The 24,697-nt window shown below is 39.3% G+C and overlaps 1 protein-coding gene across 1 annotated transcript; it reads right to left on the minus strand.

Moving 5' to 3' along the window:
- Positions 1-1,886: 1,886 nt before the first annotated feature.
- Positions 1,887-24,687, minus strand: LOC117026282 (zinc finger protein 658-like). The gene is made up of 4 exons (XM_033112932.1): positions 24,280-24,687; positions 19,788-19,914; positions 19,405-19,500; positions 1,887-5,860 (listed from the first exon to the last, which is right to left on the minus strand). The coding sequence occupies exons 1-4, from the start codon at positions 24,394-24,396 to the stop codon at positions 2,955-2,957; spliced, it is 3,246 nt and encodes a 1,081-aa protein (XP_032968823.1). The 5' UTR covers positions 24,397-24,687; the 3' UTR covers positions 1,887-2,954.
- Between the last annotated feature and the right edge of the window lie 10 nt (positions 24,688-24,697).

A 24,697-nucleotide genomic window follows, 5' to 3' on the forward strand; every position in this document is an offset into this window, starting at 1 on the left:
CGGGGTTGGGAAAAGATCATAGACAGGATGCTCAGGCTACACGCATACAAGAGGGCTAAGAAGACTTGCTTTTCAATTACTCCATGCAAAACAAATGATAAATGGCATAAAATGAAGGCCAAAAGAACATGTAAGAATTACCATCCATTACACCCCCCCCCCACACACACACACACACTCACTCTCACGTAAGAATCATTGAGAAATCTCATGGATCAACAAGGTCCTAGAAAAATGGGGCCAGGCTAATATTCAGATATGGCATGCCGGCCAAAGTCTAACAGCATCTAGCTGACAAAAGCCAACAGAAGTAGAACTTACATTGTCACTCAAAAAAGGAAAGTGACCAGGTCCAGAGCAGTTTTGGCTACTGCCTCATACTAGACGCAGTAATGAAACCTGGTACATACGTATACCGATGTACCACATAGCTCACACACTAGTCACAAACATTTATTGGTGTTCTCTCTCCACATAGTTCACGTTGTTCTTCCATCTTTAAAATATCACATTCCATAGTGTTTGTGCATAGGTAAATATTTTCCTCTATGTTTTCTATAAAACTTAGTATTACATATAAATCACGAGTTTCAGTACATCAGTTCTAGGTGAAGAATTTATCATGAATTTTTAAACTCATACATTTCTTCAGGGGAAAAAAATCTAATGCAAACTCAGTACATGTTCAAAAATTATAATTATCAAAATACAGTATTTCAGTCTAATCTTATTTCATCTTTAAGGAAGTTTACGTGGTGGTAAAGGCTTTGGTGTTTTTCCCTGAGATTTGTAGTTTGTTTTTTTTAATTAAAGTTTATTAGGGTGACAATTGTTAGTAAAGTTACATAGCTCTCAGGTGTACAATTCTGTATTACATCATCTATATCTCCCATTGTGTGTTCATCACCCAGAGATAGTTCTCTTTCCATCACCATATATTCGACACTGTTTAGCGTCTTCTACAACCCACTTAACCTCTGGTAACCACTAAACTATTGTCTATGTCTATGAGTTTCTGTTTCTTTGTCTTGTTCTTTTGTTGTTTTCACTTTTATACACCACGTATCAGTGAAATCGTATACTTCTCTACTTTTTCTGACTTATTTCACTTAGCATTATAATCTCAAGATCCATCCATGTTGTCACAATTGGTACTGTTTCATCTTTTCTCATGTCAGAATAGTATTCCATTGTGTACATATACCACAACTTCTTTACCCATTTATCTATCGAAGGACACTTTGGTTGATTTTTAATGAAGTCGTCTGACTATTCAGGACATTTGACAGAAGTCCTCTTCTTCATGTGTAGTCTGTGATGTAGAATGATAGGTTGAGTTCTGATAGGTCTTCTGACATTTTATTATATTTATTATAGCATTTCATCGCACTCTAACAGATAGTTGCCTAAACTATATGCATTTAACCAAGACACAATCTGTACGAGCCCAAAAGAGTACACACTTAATTCTTGCTTTAAAAAAACATAGAAACAAACAAAAACCTGGTGAAGATCTGTTAGTGGGGAATTCTCTTTCACCCACATATTCAGACTCTAGCTTCTTTAAGCCCATGTTCTATGTTCAATACACAGCACCCAAGTCTTCCATGGAATCTTCTCCATTCCAGTATAACACAGAAAGCAACAATATAAGGTGACTTTTCAAGGCCACATTTAAATGGAATAGCACCACAATCCATGAGCAAACCCATCTGGGCAGGGAAATTTAAACAAGCTATGTACCTAGCACAAAAAGAAATAAAGGAAAAAATCTGCCAGTCTATGTACCATGACCTTTTCCACTGTGCTGTGAGTTCCTTTGGGACATCTGACATTCGTTCCATACAAGGATTTTCTCTCTGCTGTGCATTCTGTTGTGATGTCCCACATTCATTCATTCATAGGGGTTCTCCCGTGTGAATTCTCTGATGAGCACACAGTGTGTCCTTTGGGAGAAACTTTCCCCACAGTCATTACATTCATAGTGTTTCTGTCCTGTGTTAATTCTTTGATGGATTATGAGGGCTGCTTTATAGACAATTGCTTTCCCACATTACATTCATAAGGTATTTCCCCCTTTGTGAATTCTCTCGTGTCCACTGAGAAATGACTTCTGAGAGGTGGTTTTAACACATTCAGTACATTCATAAAGTTTTTCACCTGTATAAATCCTTTGATGTGTACTGAGTTGTATCTCTGGAAAAAGTCTTACCACATTCATAAGATTTCTCCCCAGTGTGTTCTCTGGTATGTTCTGAGGGCTGAACTACGGGCAAAATATCTCCCACAGTCATGAGGTGCATAAAGTTTCTCTCCTGTGTGAATTCTCTGTTGTATTCTAAGGCCTGAATTGTGGGCAAAAGTATTCCCACATTCATTACATTCATAGGGTTTCTCCCATGTGAATTCTCTGGTGTACGCTGAGGGTTGAATTTCCAGGAAATTTTCAAATATTCCTTACATCCTTAAAGTTTGGCACCTGTGTGAATTCTCTGATGTGTACACAGGTGTATCCATTGGCAAAGTTTTTCTACATTCATTACATTCATAGACTCTTCCATGTGTGAAATTTCTGATGTGTGTCCTTTGGGAGAAAGTTTTTCAATTCATTATATTCATAGGGTTTCTCACTGTAAATTCTCTCACATTCCCTGAGATGTGGTGTCTTAAAGAAAGTATACCCATATTCAGTGCATTCATAGGCTTTCTCCCATGTGAATCTTCTGGTGTACCCTGAGGATTGAATTGCCAGGAAGTTTTCCCACATTCTTTACATCCTTAGGTTTTACACCTGTGTGAATGCTTTCGTGTGTACACAGGTTTATCTACTGACAGAAAGTTTTGCCACATTCATTATATTCATAGGGTTTCTCCCCTGTGTGAATCCTCTTGTATACCATGAGGATTAAATTATCAGCAAATGTTTTCCCACATTCACGACATCCATAAGGTTTCTATCCTGTGTGATATTTCTGATGTATAGACAGGTGTGTCTTTTGGGAGAAAGTTTTCCCACATACATTACATTCATAGGGTTTCTCCCCTGTGTGAATTCTCTGATGTGCATTCAGATATGTCCTTTGGGAGAAAGATTTCCCACATACATTACATTCATAGGGTTTCTCTCCTGTGTGAATTCTCTGATGTCCATTCAGGTTTGTCCTACGGGAGAAAGTTTTCCCACATTCATTACATTCATAAGGTTTCTCCCCTGTGTGAGTTCTCTGATGTACATATAGTTGTGTCTTTTGGGAGAAAGTTTTCCCACAGTCTTTACATTCATAGGGTTTCTCCCCCGTGTGAATTCTCTGATGTACACACAGCGTTGTCCTTCGGGAGAAAGATTTCCCACATAGATTACATTCATAGGGTTTTTCCCGTGTGTGAATTCTCTGATGTCTTCTAAGACGTGAATTGTGGGCAAAAGTTTTCCCACATTCATTACATTCATAGGGTTCCTCACATGTGTGAATTCTCTGGTGTACCCTGAGGACTGAATTACGAGCAAAAGTTTTCCCACATTCAGTACATTCATAGGGTTTCTCCCCTGTGTGAATTCTCTGGTGTAACCTGAGGATTGAATAATCAGCAAAAGTTTTCCCACATTCATGACATTCGTAAGGTTTCTCCCCTGTGTGAATTCTCTGATGTCTTCTAAGGCCTGAATTTTGGGCAAAAGTTTTCCCACATTCACTACATTCATAGGGTTTCTCCCCTGTGTGAATTCTCTGATGTACATACAGGTTTGTCCTATGGGAGAAAGTTTTCCCACATTCATTACATTCATAGGGTTTCTCCCCTGTATGAATTCTCTGGTGTACCTTTAAGGTTGAATTAGCAGCAAAAGTTTTTCCACATTCATGACATCCATAAATTTTCCCCCCTGTGTGAATTCTCTGATGTACACGCAGGGTTGTCCTTTGGGAGAAAGTTTTCCCACAGTCTTTACATTCATAGGGTTTCTCCCCTGTGTGAATTCTCTGGTGTATACACAGGGTTGTCCTTTGGGAGAAAGATTTCCCACATACATTACATTCATAGGGTTTCTCCCCTGTGTGAATTTTCTGATGTCTTCTAAGGCCTGAATTGTGGGCAAAAGTTTTCCCACATTCATTACATTCATAGGGTTCCTCACATGTGTGAATTCTCTGGTGTACCCGGAGGACTGAATTACGAGCAAAAGTTTTCCCACATTCAGTACATTCATAGGGTTTCTCCCCTGTGTGAATTCTCTGGTGTACCTTTAGGGTTGAATTAGCAGCAAAAGTTTTTCCACATTCCTGACATCCATAAATTTTCCCCCCTGTGTGAATTCTCTGATGTACACACAGGGTTGTCCTTTGAGAGAAAGTTTTCCCACATTCATTACATTCATAGGGTTCCTCATATGTGTGAATTCTCTGGTGTACCCTGAGGACTGAATTACAAGCAAAAGTTTTCCCACATTCAGTACATTCATTAGGTTTTTCTCCTGTGTGAATTCTCTGCTGTTCTTTGAACTGTGCCTTCTTGGAGAATAATTTCCCACATTTACTACTTTGATAGCATTTCACCTCTGTGTGTGTTCTCTGGTGTACTAAAAGTACAGGTTTCTTGCAAGATTTCCGAAATCCATTCTTACCATAAGGTTTCTTCCTTGTGTGAACTATCACATGATCACTGAGTTTTGACATCTGACAGTAAGTTTTCCTACATTCACTACACTCACAGAGATTGACACCCATATGAGCAGCAGGATAACGAACAGTCTGTGAATTTGACAAAAAGGCTTTTCTGTTTTCCTCATATTCATGGATTTTCTCCCCTGAGCAGTTCCTTTGATGCTGAATGAGGTGAACGTTCCTGTAAAAGGATTTGCTGCATTCATTATTTTCAAATGACTTCTCTCCTGTGTCACTTTCCTGATGTACACTGAGAAGTGAGTTTCGATACAAGCTTTCCCCATATTTAGTACACGCATAGAATTTCTCTTCTGCTTGAGTTCTCTGATGTATTGTTAGGTCTAATTCCTGGCAGTAGACATCCGTACATCCGTTAAAACCAGAGAAATTATCTCCAGTTTGTGTCTTCTGATGCACTAGATAGGCTGACCTCTGGCTCAAGTTTTCTTCACATTTACTACTTTCAAAAGCATCCTGTCTTGTGACCGTTCCCGGTAGTTGAGTGCGAGATGAATTCTTGCTGAAGTTATTTCCACTTTCATTATATTCATACTTTCTCATAGCCCTGTGAACTTTACTGAATTCCACCATGGTGGTTTTGTCACAGGATCTCCCACATTCATTAATATCACAGCATTTCTCTGTTGTGCCAGCTCTCATTGGGTTAAATACACTTGCTTTATCACAGTTTTTCCAAAATTCATCATCGTGACAGGATTCCTCTCCTGTTAGACAATTCTGAGCTGTAACACACACAAGAGTCTCATCATGTAAAACTTTTCCAAGTTCATTATGTTCAAAAGGCTGTTCCATAGTTTGAAATTTCTGATGACATTCTTTACGACTGATAGTGTTCACATTTTTATTATGTTTGTAAGATTGCTCTCCAATAAGAGTTCTCTCATGTTTAATATCAAGCTGCAACTTTTGATATACATTCATGTAATCAGCCTTTTTTCTTGAACAGTTTCTACCACTAACAATCAATTCAGAAACAACTGGCAAATTCGTTCTACATGAGTCACATTTACACGGCATTTTTCTTGAAAAATCTGGAGTTATATCCAGATTAATTGGTTTTCTTATAACTTTCTGCCCTTCTTTACTCAATGTTTTGTTGTTACTGATTATTACTTGCCACAGAGCTTTCTCTTGTTTTTCCTGGTTCTCCGTAACGTGGACATCAACTTTGTAATATTCTAAAATGACAAAAATGGAAAACATTGCATGAATCTTACATTTCTTACTGAGAGGAGCTGACAGTCATATGCCTTATCGTGTTTTGTATGGTTACTAGTCATGTTTCTAAAATAAATAATTCATGCACACAGAGAAAAAGACACAGTCAGTATCTCTCTCTGTGTGTGTCTCCCTATCCCCCTTCATCCATGTGATTTAAAACAAAGAAACAAACAAACATACAAACGTAGCTGTTATTTCCAGTCCTGACCAACATGGAGCAGCCCAACCTTACCCAGGTCCTCCCTCTTTCAATTGGAAATCCCTGAAAAAAAAATTAACAAACAAATGCAGATGCTACAAAATAAAAGATGGACTCTTGGACTTAAGAAATGACATAGAAAAGAATTCCAAAATTTTCTTTCTACTTCCCATGTATCTTATATGGGCTCAAGTGCTGGAGAAACCTGTGATCAAAGCCAAAGAGACACAGAGACAAAAGAGCTCCGAGAAAATATTGTATCTTCTAACCAAAGATCTCAGAAAATGGTGGTCTAACAGAATAGAAAAGCTTTGTGACAATACTCATCACACTCAAGGTCTGCCCTCCACCACCCCCAAAAAATAGAAAAAAAGAAACACTCTTCTCTGTGGTTCTACCACAGATATAAAGAATTTCTATGCACTTTGTATATAAAGGATTTGTACACACTCAAATTTCATTGCCAAACCAAGAACTCATAGGAAAGATCATGAAGAATCCTGAGAAATTGACATGCAAAAGACATTCTGGTAGTTGGTCCCAGCAGACACTGCCAAAATTTCACCTGGAAACATAGTCCTATCTACTTTATTAAATCTGCATGGGAAGAACAAATCTGTTCGTTTATGGCACTCATGACTAAATCATAGGAGAACAAAAGAAGGAAACAAAACAGCCAGGAAAAAGAAAAGAGGCAGGAAGTCATGGTAGGCCCAATGTTACAGCTAGAAGAGATGAAGCAGCACTTGTAAAAACTATACCCTCAAAACCCAGAAACAATACATTAAAAAGGAGCTGAATTCACATCATTTTCAAATGCACAAAAAGCATTCATACACAGACGACAGTCTGTGCTGTAAGACAAATCTTTGCAACTATAAAGAAGATAAATCATATAGTGTGATCTCAAGCCATAGAGAAATTATAGTAAAAATCAGTAACACCAAGTTATCTGGAAAAATACAAAAATAATTCTGTATTCATACAGTTCCTATTAAACCATGGATCAAAGTGTATGTCTCACAGAACCTTAAGACATTTTGAGGGGCACTGTGTCACAGAAACGGCGGCATGAGGAGTGCTACCTGAAATCTCCTGTGGAAGATACAACAAAATGAACAGCTATAATTCAACAAAAGTTTCTGTGCGCAGCACACAGGCACATCTGAGAGACCCACAAATGGAATCATCTAAAGGAGAGCAAATTATGTGCATAGCGGAGGAGGGAAGGGGGAAGTGCTAGGATGTGCGCCACAGGTCGCAGGATGCAGACCGGAGCTTGCTGCAGCCTAAGGAGAGAAAATAATTTGGGCTGCAATTGTACCCCCTATGCACACAGTTCTCACCGAGGGATCAGCATAATACAGCTGAATCCAGCACATGCAGCAGAGAACTCAGAGCAAAGACTGAATATTCATACAGAAGGATGAGAAAGGTGGTTTAAGGACTCACTGCCAGGCAGAGAACAGAAAACAAAGACACGGAGCCTGGCCACCTCCCGCCCACCTTTCCAAAGCTTGCCTCACCCCACCCTCCCAGTATTAGAAGCAGGCTACAGAAGAAACAGTAGAAGTGTCAGATTAAAGAACAGCATATCTACAACCCTGAGAACTGCAGTCACGCAGCTACAGATTCACAGCGCAACTAATTCTGGGGAAAGGGAAGGAACCGTAAAGGCAAGAAAACTGTAGGTGAGTAGTCGCCACAAGAGAATCAACCACCTCTCACAGCCCACCCCACCCCCACCTTACTGGCGGATCACGGGAGGGCAACCAGAGCCACTGAAACACACAGGCTCTGCATCCGGCTGCAGGGGGAGCACTGGGAAGTCAGAAGCTCAGAACTGTATCACCTTCCACATTCCCTGATGGAGGCGGAGCCCTGAGATCTACGAGACCTACTCACAGAGAAGCCCACCTTCCAGGGAACCCCACGTTATGTGAGAAGCCAGAACAGTGCAAGAGAAAATATAACACTACGGCATGAGAGAAAATAAAGGCTGTGGACAGACAGAAAACAAAACATTCTACCAACGCCTACTGGAAAGCACAAGAAAAACCTCTTTGTATCAATGTAGTGCAGACCCACTCCTGCAGAGGCCCAGGAAGAGAAACGATACTTCATTACTATGAACAACCAAGGTCACAAGGCAGCTCAGGAACAAAAGGAAGCATCTGCAGAAAATGAACTCAGAGACATGGAAATTTGTGACTTAAACGACAGAGAATTCAAGATTGCAGTGCTAAATAAACAACACGATGCAAGGAAACACAGACAGGCAGTTTAATGAACTCAGAGACACAATCAAAGAACAAAATGAACATTATCTCAAAGAGATTAAAAATTTTTAAAAGAACCAAATAGAAATTCTGGAGATGAAGAACTCAATAAAAGGAATGAAGAATGAAACAGCCAGCTTAGATAAGAGAGCTGACTAGTTGGAGGAAAGAATTAGTGACACCGAAGATAGAAATCTGGAACTGATGGAGAAGAGAGAGACTTCAATTAAAAAAAAAAAAAAAAAAAAAAAGAAAGACCACTACAAGAACTTTCTGACTCCATCAGAAAGAGCAACATAAGAATAATGGGGATAGCAGAAGGAGAAGAAAGGGAGAAGGGAACAGAAAGTATATTCAAACAGTCGACAAAAACATCCCAAACTTTTGGAAAGAACTGGATCCTCAAATCCAAGAAGCAAATAGAACATTGAATTACCTCAATCCCAACAGGCCTTCTCCAAGGCACACTGTATTAAAGCTGTCAAAAATTAACGACAAAGAAAGAATTCTCAAGGCAGCCAAGGAAGATGGTAACCTACAAAGAAAGCTCATTAGATTATCATCAGATTTTTCAGCAGAAACTCTACAAGGCAGGTGGGAATGGAACGAAATATTCAAACTATTGAAAGAGAGAAATTATGACCCAAGAATAATATATCCAGCAAAGAGATCTTTTAGATATGAAGAAGGAATAAAGACATCTCCTGACATACAAAAGCTGCAGAAATTTCCAATACATGACCTGCATTACAGGAAATACTGAAGGAAGCTATTCGTCCTGAAACAAAAAATAAAGAATACAATACCATGAGTAGCATTATGAAAAGACAGAAAGAAGTAGAAAACGGCAACCCCTACACAAAATACGGCACTACATATACACTTAAACATAAATGGCAAAGAAGGAACATTTAAAAAAAGGAATAAGAATAAAAGACAACTTGCTACTGCAACACAGAAATCAACTCACAGCATAAGTACGGATAACTTGTGACAACAAAAACATAAAAGGGGAGAGAGTAAAGGTCTGAAAGTACAAAGGAGAATGGAGATAAAAAGCATGCTGCGGAAAAAGGACTAATGTAAATATGAAACTTGCTTTCAAGTAAATTTAATGGTAACCACTCAAAAAATAGAAAAGTCCAGAACAGAAACATAAAACATAAAAACAGAAGAAAACAGAGGGAAAAATCATGGAATATCACACACTGAAATACCAGACAGTAACGAACAGGCAAAGAAACAATGGAGACACCGACCCACCAGAAAACAAAAGATAGAACGATAGGAAATCCTCACGTATCAATAATCATCCTAAAGGTAAACGGACTGCACTCACCAATAAACAGGCACAGAGTAGCAGATTGGAACAAAAGACAAAACCCATCCATATGTTGCCTCTAAGAGATGCATCTCAGCAACAAGGACAAATATAGACTCAAAGTGAAAGGGTGGAAATTGACAGAGCAAGCAAATGGTAACCAGACAAAAGCAGCTGTACCATACTTATTTCCGACAGTCATCAATATTTATGCGCCCGATCAGGGAACACTGAAATATACAAAGCAACTACTAACAGAACTAAAGGGAGAAATTGACCAAAACACAATTATAGTCGGGGACCTAAGTACATCATTGACAACTATGGATAGATCATCCGAACAGAAAATAAAGAAAGAAATATCAATCCAAATGGCACACTAGATGAAATGCACATAACTGACAAGTATAGAGAACTTCATCAAAGAACATCAGACTATGCATTCTTTTCTAGGGTACATGGAACATTCTCAAGGATAGACCATATATTGGGACATAAAATCAGCCTCAGGAAATTTAAGAAGGTTGAAATCATACCAAGCATATTCTCTGATCACAAGGTTTGAAACTGGACATCAACTGCAAAAAGAAAGCAGGAAAAACCACAAACATGGAGATTTAACAACATGCTTTTAAAGAAGGACTGGGTCAAAGAAGAAGCAAGAGAGATCAAAAGATACATACAAACAAATAAGAATGAAAATACATCCTACCAAAATTATTGAGATGCACCTTTTCCTGGAGGGACAGATCTTAGGGAAGGTCGGGAAAGAGTCTTCAGAAGAGTCCATCAGAGAATGGTTATGGCCACAGCGGCCTCTTTGGACTAAGATTTACCTGTAGCATTCTTATTCTTTCGGTATCAGATTTTATTAGTGTATTGGGGGCAGGAGAGGGGGAAATCAGGAGACAAGGACAGCCCCTGACTCTCTGGAGTTGATATTAGATAACAAGTGCTAAAAAAAACAAAGAGAAAAGAAAAGAAAAAAAAAGCCCCAACAGTGCCATGTATTGGAAAAGCAATCAGATGTTTGTGTGCAAACTAGAAGAAAAGGACGTGCTGCAGCTGGCAATTCCCTTTGAGAAGGTGACCAAGCCGACGCCTTGCCAGACCAGCTGAATTGCAGTTTACTTGAAATGCGACCTGTTTCGAATCCTAAACGAGGTTCAGAGATCACCTACAATGGCCTCATCTTCAGACCTGGCTTTTCTTTTTTTTTCATTACGGAGTAGTGTTTGTTAGTCAGTAATCATTGCCTCCCCTCTGCACAAGCTCACTTAAACTGAGGCATGGAGACTGTAATTTGGGAGATGAAGCCTCCAGCATAAGGCAGCCGTGGGTACATGTGAGTCGTGCTTTTGTACTATCTGCCCAGGTGATCAGTGGTGGTCCGGGAGAGTAAGCTGGGAGGTTCGAGAGGCTGTCTGATCGGACCAAACAGAGGTGAGATTTCTTGCACCCCAACACCCGGGGACCCTTCCCTGCCCTACGGCATGCCTTCTGCTGTAGGGAGGTCCACACTACAGTGGGCACACAGTGAAAGCGAGAAACATGGCTTCCAGACGGCCCTAGAGGACCCAGGGCGGCCAGAAGGGCTATTTTACTTAAAGTTCCCAAAGAAGCAAATCCCAAGGTCCTCAAGTCACAATGTTCGTGGAGTAGATGGGGGGAACTGACAAGCTCCCACATCACTCTGGAGGCAGGACGTTATGCAGGGTCTCAGCTCTCACTCCCTGCATACGATCACAGGATGTGGTGAGGCCAAAAAGGAACACCCACGGAGCCATGGATAGGGTTGTCATACCACTAATTCTCACTGGCGGCTGGGTTGGAGACACAGGAAGCAGGAACCACATGATCCGCAATCTGCCATCCACTTCTCTGCCAACCAACCAACCCCAGTTGCTAGCTGCAATCTGCCGTCTGCTTCTCTGCCTGCCAACCAACAAACCAGTGTAGCCACGGAAGTTCTTTCAGTGGCTAATTGGCTAACCGGTTACAGCCGATGGACATCTACTACCCAAGCCAGCACCTTTCCATGTGAGGTCGAGAGCCTGGAAACTGCTCTCTGGGACTCTGTCCCCACACAGGACTTGTGGTATCTTGAGGTCTTAAGTTTGAATATCATCTGGAGCCTGTTTATGCGATTCAGGGGGACCTGCACCGGGGACCGCTGACTTTGCTCTGGAGCCGAGCAAAGGGGAACACACAGCTAACGTGGAGCTTTACTGCTTAAACTCCTGGTGTGTCTGTGAGGAAGCGGCCTCTATGTGCTGGGTCCCGCAGAGGGGGAAGAAGAAGAAAAACTCAGCAGATTTCTATGGAACCACAAAAGACCCCAAATAGCCAAAACAATCCTAAGAAAAAACAAAAATGCTGGAGGTATCATCCTCCCTGACTTCAGCTTGTACTACAGAAGAACAATAATCAAAACAGCATGGTATTGGCAGAAAAACAGACACACAGACCAATGGAATAGAACTGAAAACCCAGAAATAAACCCACATAAATATGGACAGATAATTTTCGACAAAGGAGCCAAAAACATACAACGGAGAAAAGAAAACCTCTTCAATAAATGGTGTTGGGGAAATTGGAAAGCCATGTGAAAAGAATGAAACTAGACTGCTATCTGTCACTGTGCACCAAAATTAACACAAAATTGATCAAAGACCTAAACATAAGACCTGAAACAATAAACTGCATAGAAGAAAGCATAGGTACTAAACTTATGGATCCTGGGTTCAAAGAGGATTTTATGAATTTGACTTCAAAGGGAAGGGAAGTAAAAACTAAAATAAATGAATGGGACTATATCAAACTACAAAGTTCTTGCACAGCAAAATAAACCAAAGCCAAAACAAAGAGGCAACCAACCAATGGGAGAAGATATTTGCAAACAATGCCTCTGATAAGAGGCAAATATCCCAAAATACAAGGAAACTCATACAACTAAACAAAAAGACAAAAAAGGCAAACAATCCAATTGAAAAAATTGGCTGAGGACCTGAACAGACATTTCTCCAAAGAGGACAAACAGATGGCCAACAGACATATGAAAACATGCTCAATATCACTAATCATCAGAGAAATGCAAATCAAAAGCACAATGAAGTATCACTTCACAGCTGTTACAATGGTTTTCATTAACAAGACAAATAATAACAAGTGTTGGAGAGGCTATGCAGAAAAAGGAATCCTCATACACTGTTGGTGGGAATGCAGATAGCTTTCCCATTAGAAATGAAAGACCTCCAACTAGTTACCTAAGCTCCCACTTAAGAAAATATACAAAGAGAAGGTAAATCAAAAGAAAATAATGATTAGAGAATAAAATTGAAAACAGAGACGAATTAAGCAAACCAAAGCTTACTCCTTTGAAAATATTTTTTTTTAAAATGATAAAAATGAACACAGAAAGAAAGGAGAAAACACATGATCAATATCAGAAATAAAAGAAGAGGGGATATAACTCCTGACACAACAATTGTTAAAGAGATAATAAAGAATATTAAGAGAAACTCTCATGCCATAAGTTTGACAATTTAGATGAAATGGACACATTTCCTAAAAACAAAAACCTACCAACATATCTCAGGCAGAAAAAATAACCCAAAGAGAATTGTTAAAGAAATTGAATATATGGTCAAAATTATGAAGTTCAAAAGGCAGCTCCAGGACTATATGGTGTTAACTAGTGAATTCTACCAAACATTTAAACTAGAAATAATGCCAATTTTACAAAATCTCTTTGAAAACATTCAAGATGTGGGAATATTTCCTAAATCATTTTATAAGCCCAGTATTACCCTCATTTCAAAACCAAAGAAACAGAATCCAAGGGAAAAAAAAAAAAAAACACAAACCCCACAGATCAATACAATATCCTTCATGATATAAATGTAAAAATACTGAAAAACAGTAGCCTAACGAACACAGCAACATATAAAAATAAATAAATCAGTATGAAGTGGGATTTATCCCAAGAATGAAAACTGTTACAATATTTGAAAGTTAATCCATGTAACCCACCATATAAATAACTGAAAGAATTAAACCCATACAATCATATATATTAAGATAACAAAACATGGTGCTAAATTCAAAATCCATTCATTAACCTAATAAAAGAAATCTACGGGGCCAGCCGGTGGCTCAGGAGGTTGGAGCTCCATGCTCCTAACTCGGAAAGCTGCCGGTTGGATTCCCACGTGGGCAAGTAGGCTCTCAACCACGAGGTTGCTGGTTCAACTCCTTGACTCCCCCAAGGGATGGTGGGGAGCGCCCCCTGCAAGTAAGATTGAACAGGGCACCTTGAGCTGAGCTGCTGCTGAGCTCCGGGATAGCTCAGTTGGTTGGAGCAGGTGCTCTAAACCACAAGGTTGCTGGATGGACTCCCCTAAGGAATGGTGGGCTGTGCCCCCTGCAACTAGCAACTAGCAACGGCAACTGGACCTGGAGCTGAGCTGCGCCCTCCACAACTAAGACTGAAAGGACAACACCTTGACTTGGAAAAGGTCCTGGAAGTGCACACTGTTCCCCAATAAAGTCCTGTTCCCTTCCCCCAATAAAATCTTTAAAAAGAAAACGAAATCTAAAATAAGCTTATAGCTAACATCATACTTAAAAGTGAGAGACTGACAGCCTCAACCCTAAGACTGGGGAAAAAGGATGTTTACTCTCTGCACTTCTACTTAAGAGTGTGATGGAAGTTCCACCAATGCAACATGACAAGAACAAAAATGAAAGATGCAGAGTAAGTCTAAACAGAAAAATTCCAAAAACATCTTTTGAAAAAGCCCCTTGAACTAATAAGTGTTTTCAGCAAAGGCAAAATACAAAGGCAATATACAGAAGCCAATAATATACAAATATGACCAATTGGAATTTGAAATCAGATAAACATCATAATTTACCATAACACACATGCACACACAAGCTCATTCTCGCTCTCTCTCTCTCTCTCTCTCTCTCTCACATACACACACACACACACACATGCACACACACAAAATCTTGGTATCTCCATGTTGAAAACTACTGATGAAAAAAATCATAAGAAATCAAGGAAATCTTAAATAAATGAAGAAGTATTTGTTATTTAGGGATTGTAAGGCCATATATCGTTAAGATGTCAATTCTCTTTCATTTGATCTATAGATGCAATGCAATCCCAACTGAAAGGCCAGCATGCTTTTTTGTAAATATCAAGAAGCTCATTTTAAAATTGATGCAGAAGAAAGTTGGTGGACTCGCACTATCTTTTCAAGAATTAATTAATCAGGTACTGTAATATAGGCAATGTGCTCTTGGCATAAGGATATGTAGATGAATAAAGAAGAATAAAGATTCCATAAAAATGTACAATCTAAGACACACAGTCTTATACATTATATATTTGTATACAAATATATACATATGCAGAAATATATAAATATTCCCATCTGTTTTCGAAGATCTTGCAAATGCTGTTCAATGAAAAAATGATAATCTTTTCAACATATGGTGCTACAATAACTGGATTCCCTCTTCAAAAATTTGTACTTGACATATACCTCACACTTTCAATAAAAATGAACACCAAATATCACAAAGGACAAAATGTGAAATTTAAAAATTTCTAGACAAAAATATAGGAATAATCTTTGTTCCTTTGAGTGCTGATGTTTCTAGATGGGACAACAAAACCATGGTCCTCAGAGAAAATTAAAGAATTGGACTTTATCAAAGTTCATGTTCAGTTTTAGCCAGCCTCCTCTGAAACCACGCCAATAGAAGTGGGGTGCAGCCTCACTACTGCCAAGTGAGGAGAGAAGTCCAGGTTCCCCACTAAACGTCTGTTGACACCCGGGAGTTGGAGAAGATGCCACTTTAACACTGGGCAGGGGTGAGATCAGGCCCCCACAGGCCTCCTGCTGGCACCCAGTGTTTCTTCACGTGCCAATGTCCCTAAATCATCTTCGCTTTTCTTTCCATCTTTCAGAATCTTACTATATATTAGGCTGGTGCAAAAATAATTGCGGTTTTTGCAATTGAAAATAATTGTAAAAACTGTAATTACTTTTGCACTAGCCTAATATACACACATATATATGTTTAGATGTACTGTGTGTACAAGTACACATTTAACTAAATTTAGTGGGTGAAGTCAGAAGGAATACATTTACTCCATCTTTCCCTTGGTTAAGCCTTTTTATACCTTATTAATTCCTTCCCTAAGCACAGTTATGAACACGTTTTCCTTGTCATCATATAGAATATTTCTAGTTTTGCTTTGAAAATCGGGTCATTAGGTACCTGAATCCAATTTTTTGGTTTTGATCCAAAACGTTACCTCAGAATTCTTTCCCCACTGCTCTGTGGGGCTACTGCCATGTGTCAAAGACCAACTGTCTATGAAGCACGTTTTTTTCTTGAGCTTTTTCTGTTTCTCCAATTTATTAAATTATCCCTCCCGCAGCTGCTACTTAAATACTCAGAGCTTTACATAAATCCTTGAAATCTGGCAGAGCAAGTTCACTCTATTTTACGATGGGATTTAGTTTGACATTGCATTAAATCTTTACAAATATATCCCCACTTGAATTTTTATATAAAGTGCTTCTTTTGTCTTTGTTGGGGTTACCTAAGTTTCACCCATTTTATTGTTCTTTATTCTCAGAACACTCTACCATTTCTATGTTTTCCGGTTCATTATTAATTTCACTTTTATATTCTTCTGCTTTTATTTAGTATACTTTTGCCATTGTTCTCACTTAATTTATATAAATATGACACTACAAATTTATCTCTATTCACTTATTTAGCTATATCTTAAGGTTTCTAATACACATTTATTTTTATTTTATAAATGCCATGCAATTTTGGAATTGATTTCCTTTGCTATACATTGTTTAAGAGATCATTTTTTACATTTCCATGTTGAAAGTCTTTGTTTACTCATTTTATCATTAGTTACTAGATTTATCAAACTAGGTTCAGAGAATATTTTTTGTGGTGATTCTCATTTGTTGGGCTTACTGTTTTTTTAGCTTAAAACTATCTTTATACAATCTTATTATTCCGTGGGAATTTGAACGGCTTGTTCTTTGATTTCAGCATACACATATACAAATGTTTCAATTTAATACAAATATCATTCACAGCCTCTATAGACATACATATTTAATATGAACAGTATTTCTTATTTCATCAGATGAGGTACAGCAGGTCCTCAAATAACTTCCGTTCATTAAACATCGTTTCGTGACAATGTTGATGACAACAAAAAAACTGATTCCCAGCCAGGGCCAGTGTCGGCGCTGAATGGGCCCCTTCTCCCCATGTCTGGGTGGGGTTTCTCTGGGTACTCTGGCTTCCTCTCACACCCCAAGATGTGTATGTTATGTGAAGTCGCTTGTCTACACTGCCCTCAGTCTGACTAAGTGTGGTGTGTGTGATGCTCCCTACAATGGAATGGCGTCCTGTCCACGGTGGGTTCCAACCTTCAGCCCCGAGCTGCCGGGATAGGATCTGGCCACCTGCCATGCTGAACTACCATAAGTGGGTTGGAAAATCATCTTTAATCTTTCTTAAATCTATGTATAGCTCTCATTTCATGAATGATTAATATTAGAAGTGTTTTGGATCTTTATAGAAGTTTGCTGATGTTTTTGATCTAAGAACTTAACCATTGTTTATATTCATTAGCCTATGAATAGGTGGTTTCATTATAGGTCATTTCACTTAAATACAGTTTTTAAGAACCTATCGACATCATTAACGGAAGACTTACCGTCTATTACGATCTCCTAATTCAAGTGAGTTTTAAGTTCCTAGAAATCCATTACTTCGCGTTTTATGATCATTGATATTATATAGTTTGATGCAGTCTTTCACATGTTTACAGGTTCATGTTAACCTGTGCTATTGGGATAGAAGGTCTTCTTTTAAGTTAATGAATATATTGTGGAAATTCAAACCTGAATGATAACACAACACTAAACCTTAAATTGTTTTATTTTTAGTGAGTTAATAACTCTACTCTTCTTTTATTACAATCTTTCTAAGATACTTATTTGGGGATACCTTTTTTAGCCAATAAGCATGAACCAATCATTTCTATTTAGTGACTGTGAAATGTGCTTGATCTACGTTAGTGTATCTTTGTCACCCTGTTTAAATGGCTTCACAACAAAGTTTCAGTAAGAAAACTTATTTACGATGATTTTACTTTTTGTTTGAAAAATTATATTGAAAATACAACTTTTGAAATTTCTGGAATTCTTTTATTAGTTTAAACCAGGGGTGTCCAAACTTTTTTCAACGGTTTTCACCAAGGGCCATATGAGGTAAAATACACAAACAAGCCGGGCCACTCACTCAGGGTGAAGTACGTATTGCCCCACCTGGTTCACTTAAGTAAACTAAATATATTTTTGGAATTTGCTGTGGGCCAATTAACAATGGATTGCTAGCCGCAGTTGGCCCGCGGGCCGCAGTTTGGACACCCCTGGTTTAAACTAATGACAATAAGCACAAGAAAAGATGAGTAATCGGAATGAGTGATCGGAAAATTGTTATGGACTAAACTGTGTCTTCCCCAAGCACTTATTTTGAAGCCCTATTCCCCCAATGCAAGTGTATTTGGAGATGAGACCTCAAGGGAGGTAATGAAGGCTAAATGAGGTCATAAATGTGGGGTCCTAATTCTATGGAAGCGGAGTCCTTATAAAACTAGGAAGAGACACCAGAGCTATTTCTCTGTCCATGCGTGCACAGGGGAAAGGCCATCTGAGGACATGGTGAGCCAGGAGGAGAGACCTCATCAGAGATCAACCATGCTGGTCCCCTGATCTTGGACTTTCAGCCTCCAGAGCTGTGAGAAATAAATTTCTGTTATGTAAGCCACCCAGGCTACGGTATTGTGTTATGCCAGCCCAGCTGACTAACACAGAAATGCAAATCGACACCTCAGTGATATAGCACTTCACATCCACTACTATGGCTAAAATCAAAATGCAAGATAATAAGTGCTGCCGAAGATGTGGAGGAATGGGAACCCTCATACGCTGTCATAGGAATGTAAAATGGTACAGCTCAGGAAAACAGTCTGGCATTCCACAGTTAACACAGGACCCACCAATTCCACTCCTAGCTAGGAACTCAGGGGAAACAAAAGCACATATCCATACAAAAACACGTAAATGAATGATCATATCAGCTTTACTCAATAATAGCCAAAAAGTGGAATCCCAAATGTCTAATGACTGATGAATAAACAAATAAATGTGGTATATCCACATAATGAAATATTATTTTGCAATTAAAAGAATGAAGTACTAATACATCCTATAACATGAACCTTCTAATGCAGAGTGAAAGAAACCAGTCACAAAAAACAAATAATATGTAATTCCATTTACATGAAATGTCCAGAATAGCCAAATCAATAGACAGAGAAAAGATCGACGGTTGCTAGGGCTGGAGGGGACAGGACGTAGGGAGGTGACAGCTAACGGTGAAGAAAACTGATTGTAGTGATGTTTACATATATCTATCAATATATTAAAAGCCAGTGAACTGTATACCTTAAATGGGTGAATTGTGTGACATGTGAATTACATCTCAATAAAGCTGTTTAAAAAGAAAAACAACTGTCAGAAGTGTTTCTCTCTAAGGTCTAACTACACCTGGAGTTGCCTTTTGTCCGTGCTCACTCACCTGGGTACCTCTGGTTTAGGAATTCTTCCCCTAAGGACCAGGGCTGTTCGCCTTGCTCCAACTTGAAGATCACTTGGGGTTTGGTAATGCAATACCCTGTGAATGCAACAATTAAGGGGATATGTAGACCCAATCCACAGACTTTCTAGTTCCTGACTGTAGAGAAAGATGCAGCAGCAACAGCAAAATGAAAGTGCCCATTTGCTGCTTTCAATGGGAAAGTAATGACAGAAACGTTGCTTGTTTCTCTAAAGGTTTCAGTTACCTCGGCCATGTAATCAAAAGCCTGAATAACTTTAATCTTTATAGAAGGTGCATGTAATTTGATAATTTAAAAAAAGGAATTGTATTCCACAGGGAGTCAGATGCTAAGGTCTGCTCACCTACGGAGACCAGGTGGCTGTAGTTCTCCAGCATCACATCTCTGTAGACGGCCCTCTGAGCGGGGCCCAGGTATGGCCACTCCTCCTGGGTGAACTCCACAGTCACGTCTTCGAATGACACGGATCCCTGTGATAACATATATTGTTCAAAAGTTCAGAATTAATTAACTGACACAGCACATACCTGTGAGAACTAGTATTCTGCTGTTTACGCTAAAGGCTCTAAAACAAATACATATAATGTTGATGTTTGACCTAATTTGTCTTGAACTTTTGAGTTACTCAATCAGTTAAAAAACTTTTCAATGTAACATACTTAATAATCAATTTAATCATACTTAATTGATCAGCTCAGTGCTAGTAGTGGGGAACTAAAGTAAATGAATAATAAAACAGGAACACATCTCATTCAAATTGTGTTGATGTAAAAAAATAAGAAAATTTAACTATATTTTCCAAAAGTAAAAATTAGTGAGAAAAGGAACATTAGTCTTGCTTTATTTTTGCCAGTCTCTTTCCCAAATGGCTGAATAAAAATCTGCTGCATTAAAAGAAGTTAAGTTAATAATTTATATATACTTATGGATTGTATTTCTTTAAGACAAAAAACTTTCATTATACAGAATTCCTACACCTCTTCTTCTACATCCAAAGGAACTGTCCTAGAGAATTCTAGCACTTTCAATCCCTCTATGGAAACCACTACCAACAATGATGGGAGCCAAAGAAGAAATACATGGAAGCTGTGGAGATAACATACATGACTGAACTTCTGTCTAAATGAACATACAATATATAAATCTAGAGCTTATGAAGAGCAAAGCACAACTTACCAAGGCCTTGGAATCCCAGAGACCTGTATAAGAGAACTGTGTACACTGAAGTAATGGCAGTGGATATAAGGGTAGGGATGGAATCACAGAGCATAGGCAGCACCCAATGTGGTAACTACTTTCTTATACAGCTACCCAGTCAAGCAACATGAGCAGCTTCTTCAATGTTGGGGTCAAATACTGATATCAGGGACACAAACGAAAAAACTGTGGCAGAATTTTTAGTGAGACAGATCTGGCATGTTGCTCCCGAATGTGTGTGGAACGTGAAGCTGGAACTGTCCCTTACACTAGCACACACACGGTTGTAGAACACAGAGGGGGGTCCAGGATGAAGACAAGCATTAAGGAGTTAGGAGCAATCTGGGTGGTAACTGAAGGTATCAGAGGCCATCAGACAGCACCTTGAGCACACTGGGATGAGGAAAGCAAAGTACCAAAACCAGCCTTGCAGGGACCGTGGATATTAAAGAGGCGGGAAGAAAACGTACAGGTCACAAAGCCAGAGAACTTTTCTAAAAGGTCATAACAGAACCATGAGAGGTCAGAGTCTTGGAAACTGAGAAAGGGAAAGTTTCCACAATAAGACACTTCAAAGCAGCTGGGAGAAGGGAAAAGTGGGGAGTTGCCAATAAACGGGTATAAAGTTTCACTTGAGAAAAGTATTAATTTCTAGAGATCTGTTGTACAACCTTTTGCCACTAGTTAACGCTACTGAATTGGACACGAAAAAATTTGTAAGAGAACAGGTCTCATGTCAAGTGTTCTTATCACAATGAAATGAAATAAAATAAAGCTAGATTAAGAGATAAGAGGAGAGAAACAAGTCTTTTTTTAGTGTTATGTATCCAATTATATGTTCATTTACGTCTTCAGTGTCACTGAGTGAATACCTTCTATCTGATCAGCTCAGTGCTAGTAGTGGGGAACTAAAGTAAATGAATAATAAAACAGGAACACATCTCATTCAAATTGTGTTGATGTAAAAAAATAAGAAAATTTAACTATATTTTCCAAAAGTAAAAATTAGTGAGAAAAGGAACATTAGTCTTGTTTTATTTTTGCCAGTCTCTTTCCCAAATGGCTGAATAAAAATCTGCTGCATTAAAAGAAGTTAAGTTAATAAGCTATGGAGGTGAAAATGTTGAAATAGGGATACTGGAAAATTCTCTCCTTTTCAAAAACAATGAAAAAAATTACAGAAGAAAGGCGATCTGTGAATATATGTATGGAAAACGGCTAAATCACAGTAAAAACAGTGATACTGTATGCTTTTAAGTTACACTGTTCCCATTACTCTCCCTCTTCAATTTTGTGGTAGTTTGAGAACCAAGGGTCTGCAGCCAGCAGCCTGGCAACTACAGGAGGGGCAGAACTGGGTTCAGGTTCCATCGAAGCCTCATTCTCAGAAAACTGACATCATTTTGCCAGTTGGTGGTTCCCTGAAAGACCCTACTTACAAGGATATCTTTATCTGAGCTAACATGGAGTTTGTAACTTGAGTGTCACATAGTAGCATGTGTGAAAAGCCTTCTCCTCAGGAGCATTTGTCGAAACATTTAAAGGCATTTGTTTATCCTAGTGGCTACCTGAGGTGCTGGATAACACCAGCGGTAAACAATGGCGTGATCAAGAAGCTTAAAAGGAAATGCTGGGGAAAGGGATGTTAATACAGATCTGATCTATATGTGAGAATCTAGAAGGCTCCATAGAAGAATGGAGCTGTGCACGTACCCAGGGTTCAGACCATGTTCAGGAAACACGTGAGATGGTCCTAAGCTGTCACCTCTAGGTGACCAGGAGCTTTGGCATAAGAAGGAAGTGAAGGTTACTGCAGACTTGTAAACTGCCTGACTGACCGCTGAAGGAATATATATATATCTGACACGCACAGAACAAAGACTGGGAGACTTACTGATTCCAGGCATTGAAGGAAATTTCTGCTACAGAGCACAAGAAATACAGACAGAAAAGTAGATTAGTTGTTGCTTGGGGCTTGGAGGGGAAATGGGATGATGGGACAGTACAGTTGAGTTTAGAGTTGCTTTTTAAGGTGATGAAAATGTTCTACATTGACTGTGGTGACGTTTGCACATATCTGTGAGTACACTTTAAAAAATCATTGAATTTTACACTTTAAGTGGGTGACTGGCAAGGTACGTGGATTGCATCTCAATAAAACTATTTAAAAAAAAAAAGAAAGAAAAAGAAAAGAGAGAGGCCGGCCCGGTGGCTCAGGTGGTTGGAGCGCCATGCTCCTAACGCTGAGGTCGCAGGTTCAATTCCCACATGGGCCAGTGAGCTGCGCCCCCTGCAGCTAAGATTGTGAACAACAGCTCTCCCTACAGCTGGGTTGCCGTGAGCAGCTGGAGGTTGGCTAGAGCTGCGGTGGTCTGCTGCGTGCGGGCGTCATCTACTGTGTGCAGCCCTGAGTGGCCGGCAGCCAGCGTGAGTGGCCGGCAGCCATCGTCAGCTGCTGTGGGCTACCGTGAGCTGCCCATGAGCTGCTGTGAGCGGCTGACCGACGTCGACCTACGCCTGGTGACAGACGACTGTAGACTGACTGCCTCAGCCGGAGGGGAGCGCAAGGTGCATAATACCAGCATGGGCCAAGGAGCTCTGTCCTACACAACTAGACTGCGAGACAGTGGCTTGAACCGGAGTGGGTGGAGGGAGGCAGAAGAAAGGAGAAAAAAAAAATGAGAGGATGAAATCCTTACAGGACAACAGAGCAGACTGAAGGGCCAAGGATGGAACTGGGAGTGAGCCGTGTGAAAGGATAAGGGAGAGAAGATGACTCCATGAAGCCGGCAACAGGGCGAGGGCAGTGCCAGTGGAGGGTGTCACAGACACTAACAGAGAAACAGAGAAAAGAGAAGAAGAAGCAAGAGATATAGAAAAGTCAGGTAAGGAAAGGATTAGACAAGGTCCGAAGGATTTGATGATAATCAAGTCTCTGATTAAGAGATCACAGGCAAATGGGGAGAGAAAACAAGGCTTCATGCAGAGGTTTGAAGCACGAATGGAAAGTATTGAAATATTTGACAGAGAACAGAATTTTAAACTGTCTGCTGAGCAACCTGAATATCATAGGTACTTGAAATATTTACGAAGGGTAATTTCAAGGATATCCAGTTGATTCATCAAAAAAATGTCTTAATTCAACCCATGTTTCAGTTTCTGAAAAATAGTATTTACTGAATATATACTTAGCATTAAGTCTTCTATTTTTATTGCAGAATAAGTAGAAGTAAATTCCGATATTATCTTACGGTTATTACTGGAAAATTGTTAACTAAATCACCAACTTGAAATCAACAAAGATATCTTTTATCTTCCATTGTCTTTACATTCTACAAGGAGAGAGTTTACTTTTATCTTCTCAGAAATGTCAGCTTTTAAAGAAGTATTTTCTAATACTGGCATGGTCATCAAATATCTCAGAAATAAATTTGAAGCTCCAATTGGTAAATTTGTAGGATCACAGCATCTGCATATATCCACATGCCCCCTTTGCTCTGCTGTTCATCTCTATTTCTACAAATTCTCTCAATGCATTTGATCCATCTCTATTTCTACTTTTCCATGTTAACACCGAGACAGTGTAGCCTTTATAATTTCCACTGTAAAATAAACAGAGTATTAAAAACTGAACTCACCTGAGCCATGTTCATTTCCTGCTGCTTCTGGAAGAAGATGAAATACTCAACGGTTCCAATGGGGAGGAAGAAAGACAATGGGATGATGAGAAACTTGGTCTTCCTTACAACTCCCATATTCACCTGCCTACAAATCTCCTAACACTACCTGGAGGAAAAGCCTCCTGTGGGAGCACGTCCCTCTGACATTCTGGAGAAGGAACAGGAAGAAGCGCACGGAGGCAGCACCACCTGGTCACATGCATCTGTGATATGAGGACGTGGGCTTCACCTTGCATTTTCACTGAGTGAGGTCAACTGCTTTTTGTCAAGGAATTCTAAATTGATGCCCCCTCTAACTAATCAATTCCAAAAAAAAAAAAATTAAATATGTAAGTAATACAGAGGACTGGTTAAAGAAATTCAGGTCCGCGAGAGG

This window comes from Rhinolophus ferrumequinum, chromosome 8 (genome assembly GCF_004115265.2).
Source record: "Rhinolophus ferrumequinum isolate MPI-CBG mRhiFer1 chromosome 8, mRhiFer1_v1.p, whole genome shotgun sequence".
NCBI lineage: Eukaryota > Metazoa > Chordata > Mammalia > Chiroptera > Rhinolophidae > Rhinolophus > Rhinolophus ferrumequinum.

Coding starts and splice junctions, on each gene's coding strand:
- LOC117026282 (XM_033112932.1), bottom strand. CDS start 24,396: ATGGGAGTTGTAAGGAAGACCAAGTTTCTCATCATCCCATTGTCTTTC. Junction 19,915..24,279: donor AGGAAATGAACATGGCTCAG/GTGAGTTCAGTT, acceptor ATGTTATCACAG/GGATCCGTGTCATTCGAAGA. Junction 5,861..19,404: donor CCTAAACCAGAGGTACCCAG/GTGAGTGAGCAC, acceptor TTGTCATTTTAG/AATATTACAAAGTTGATGTC.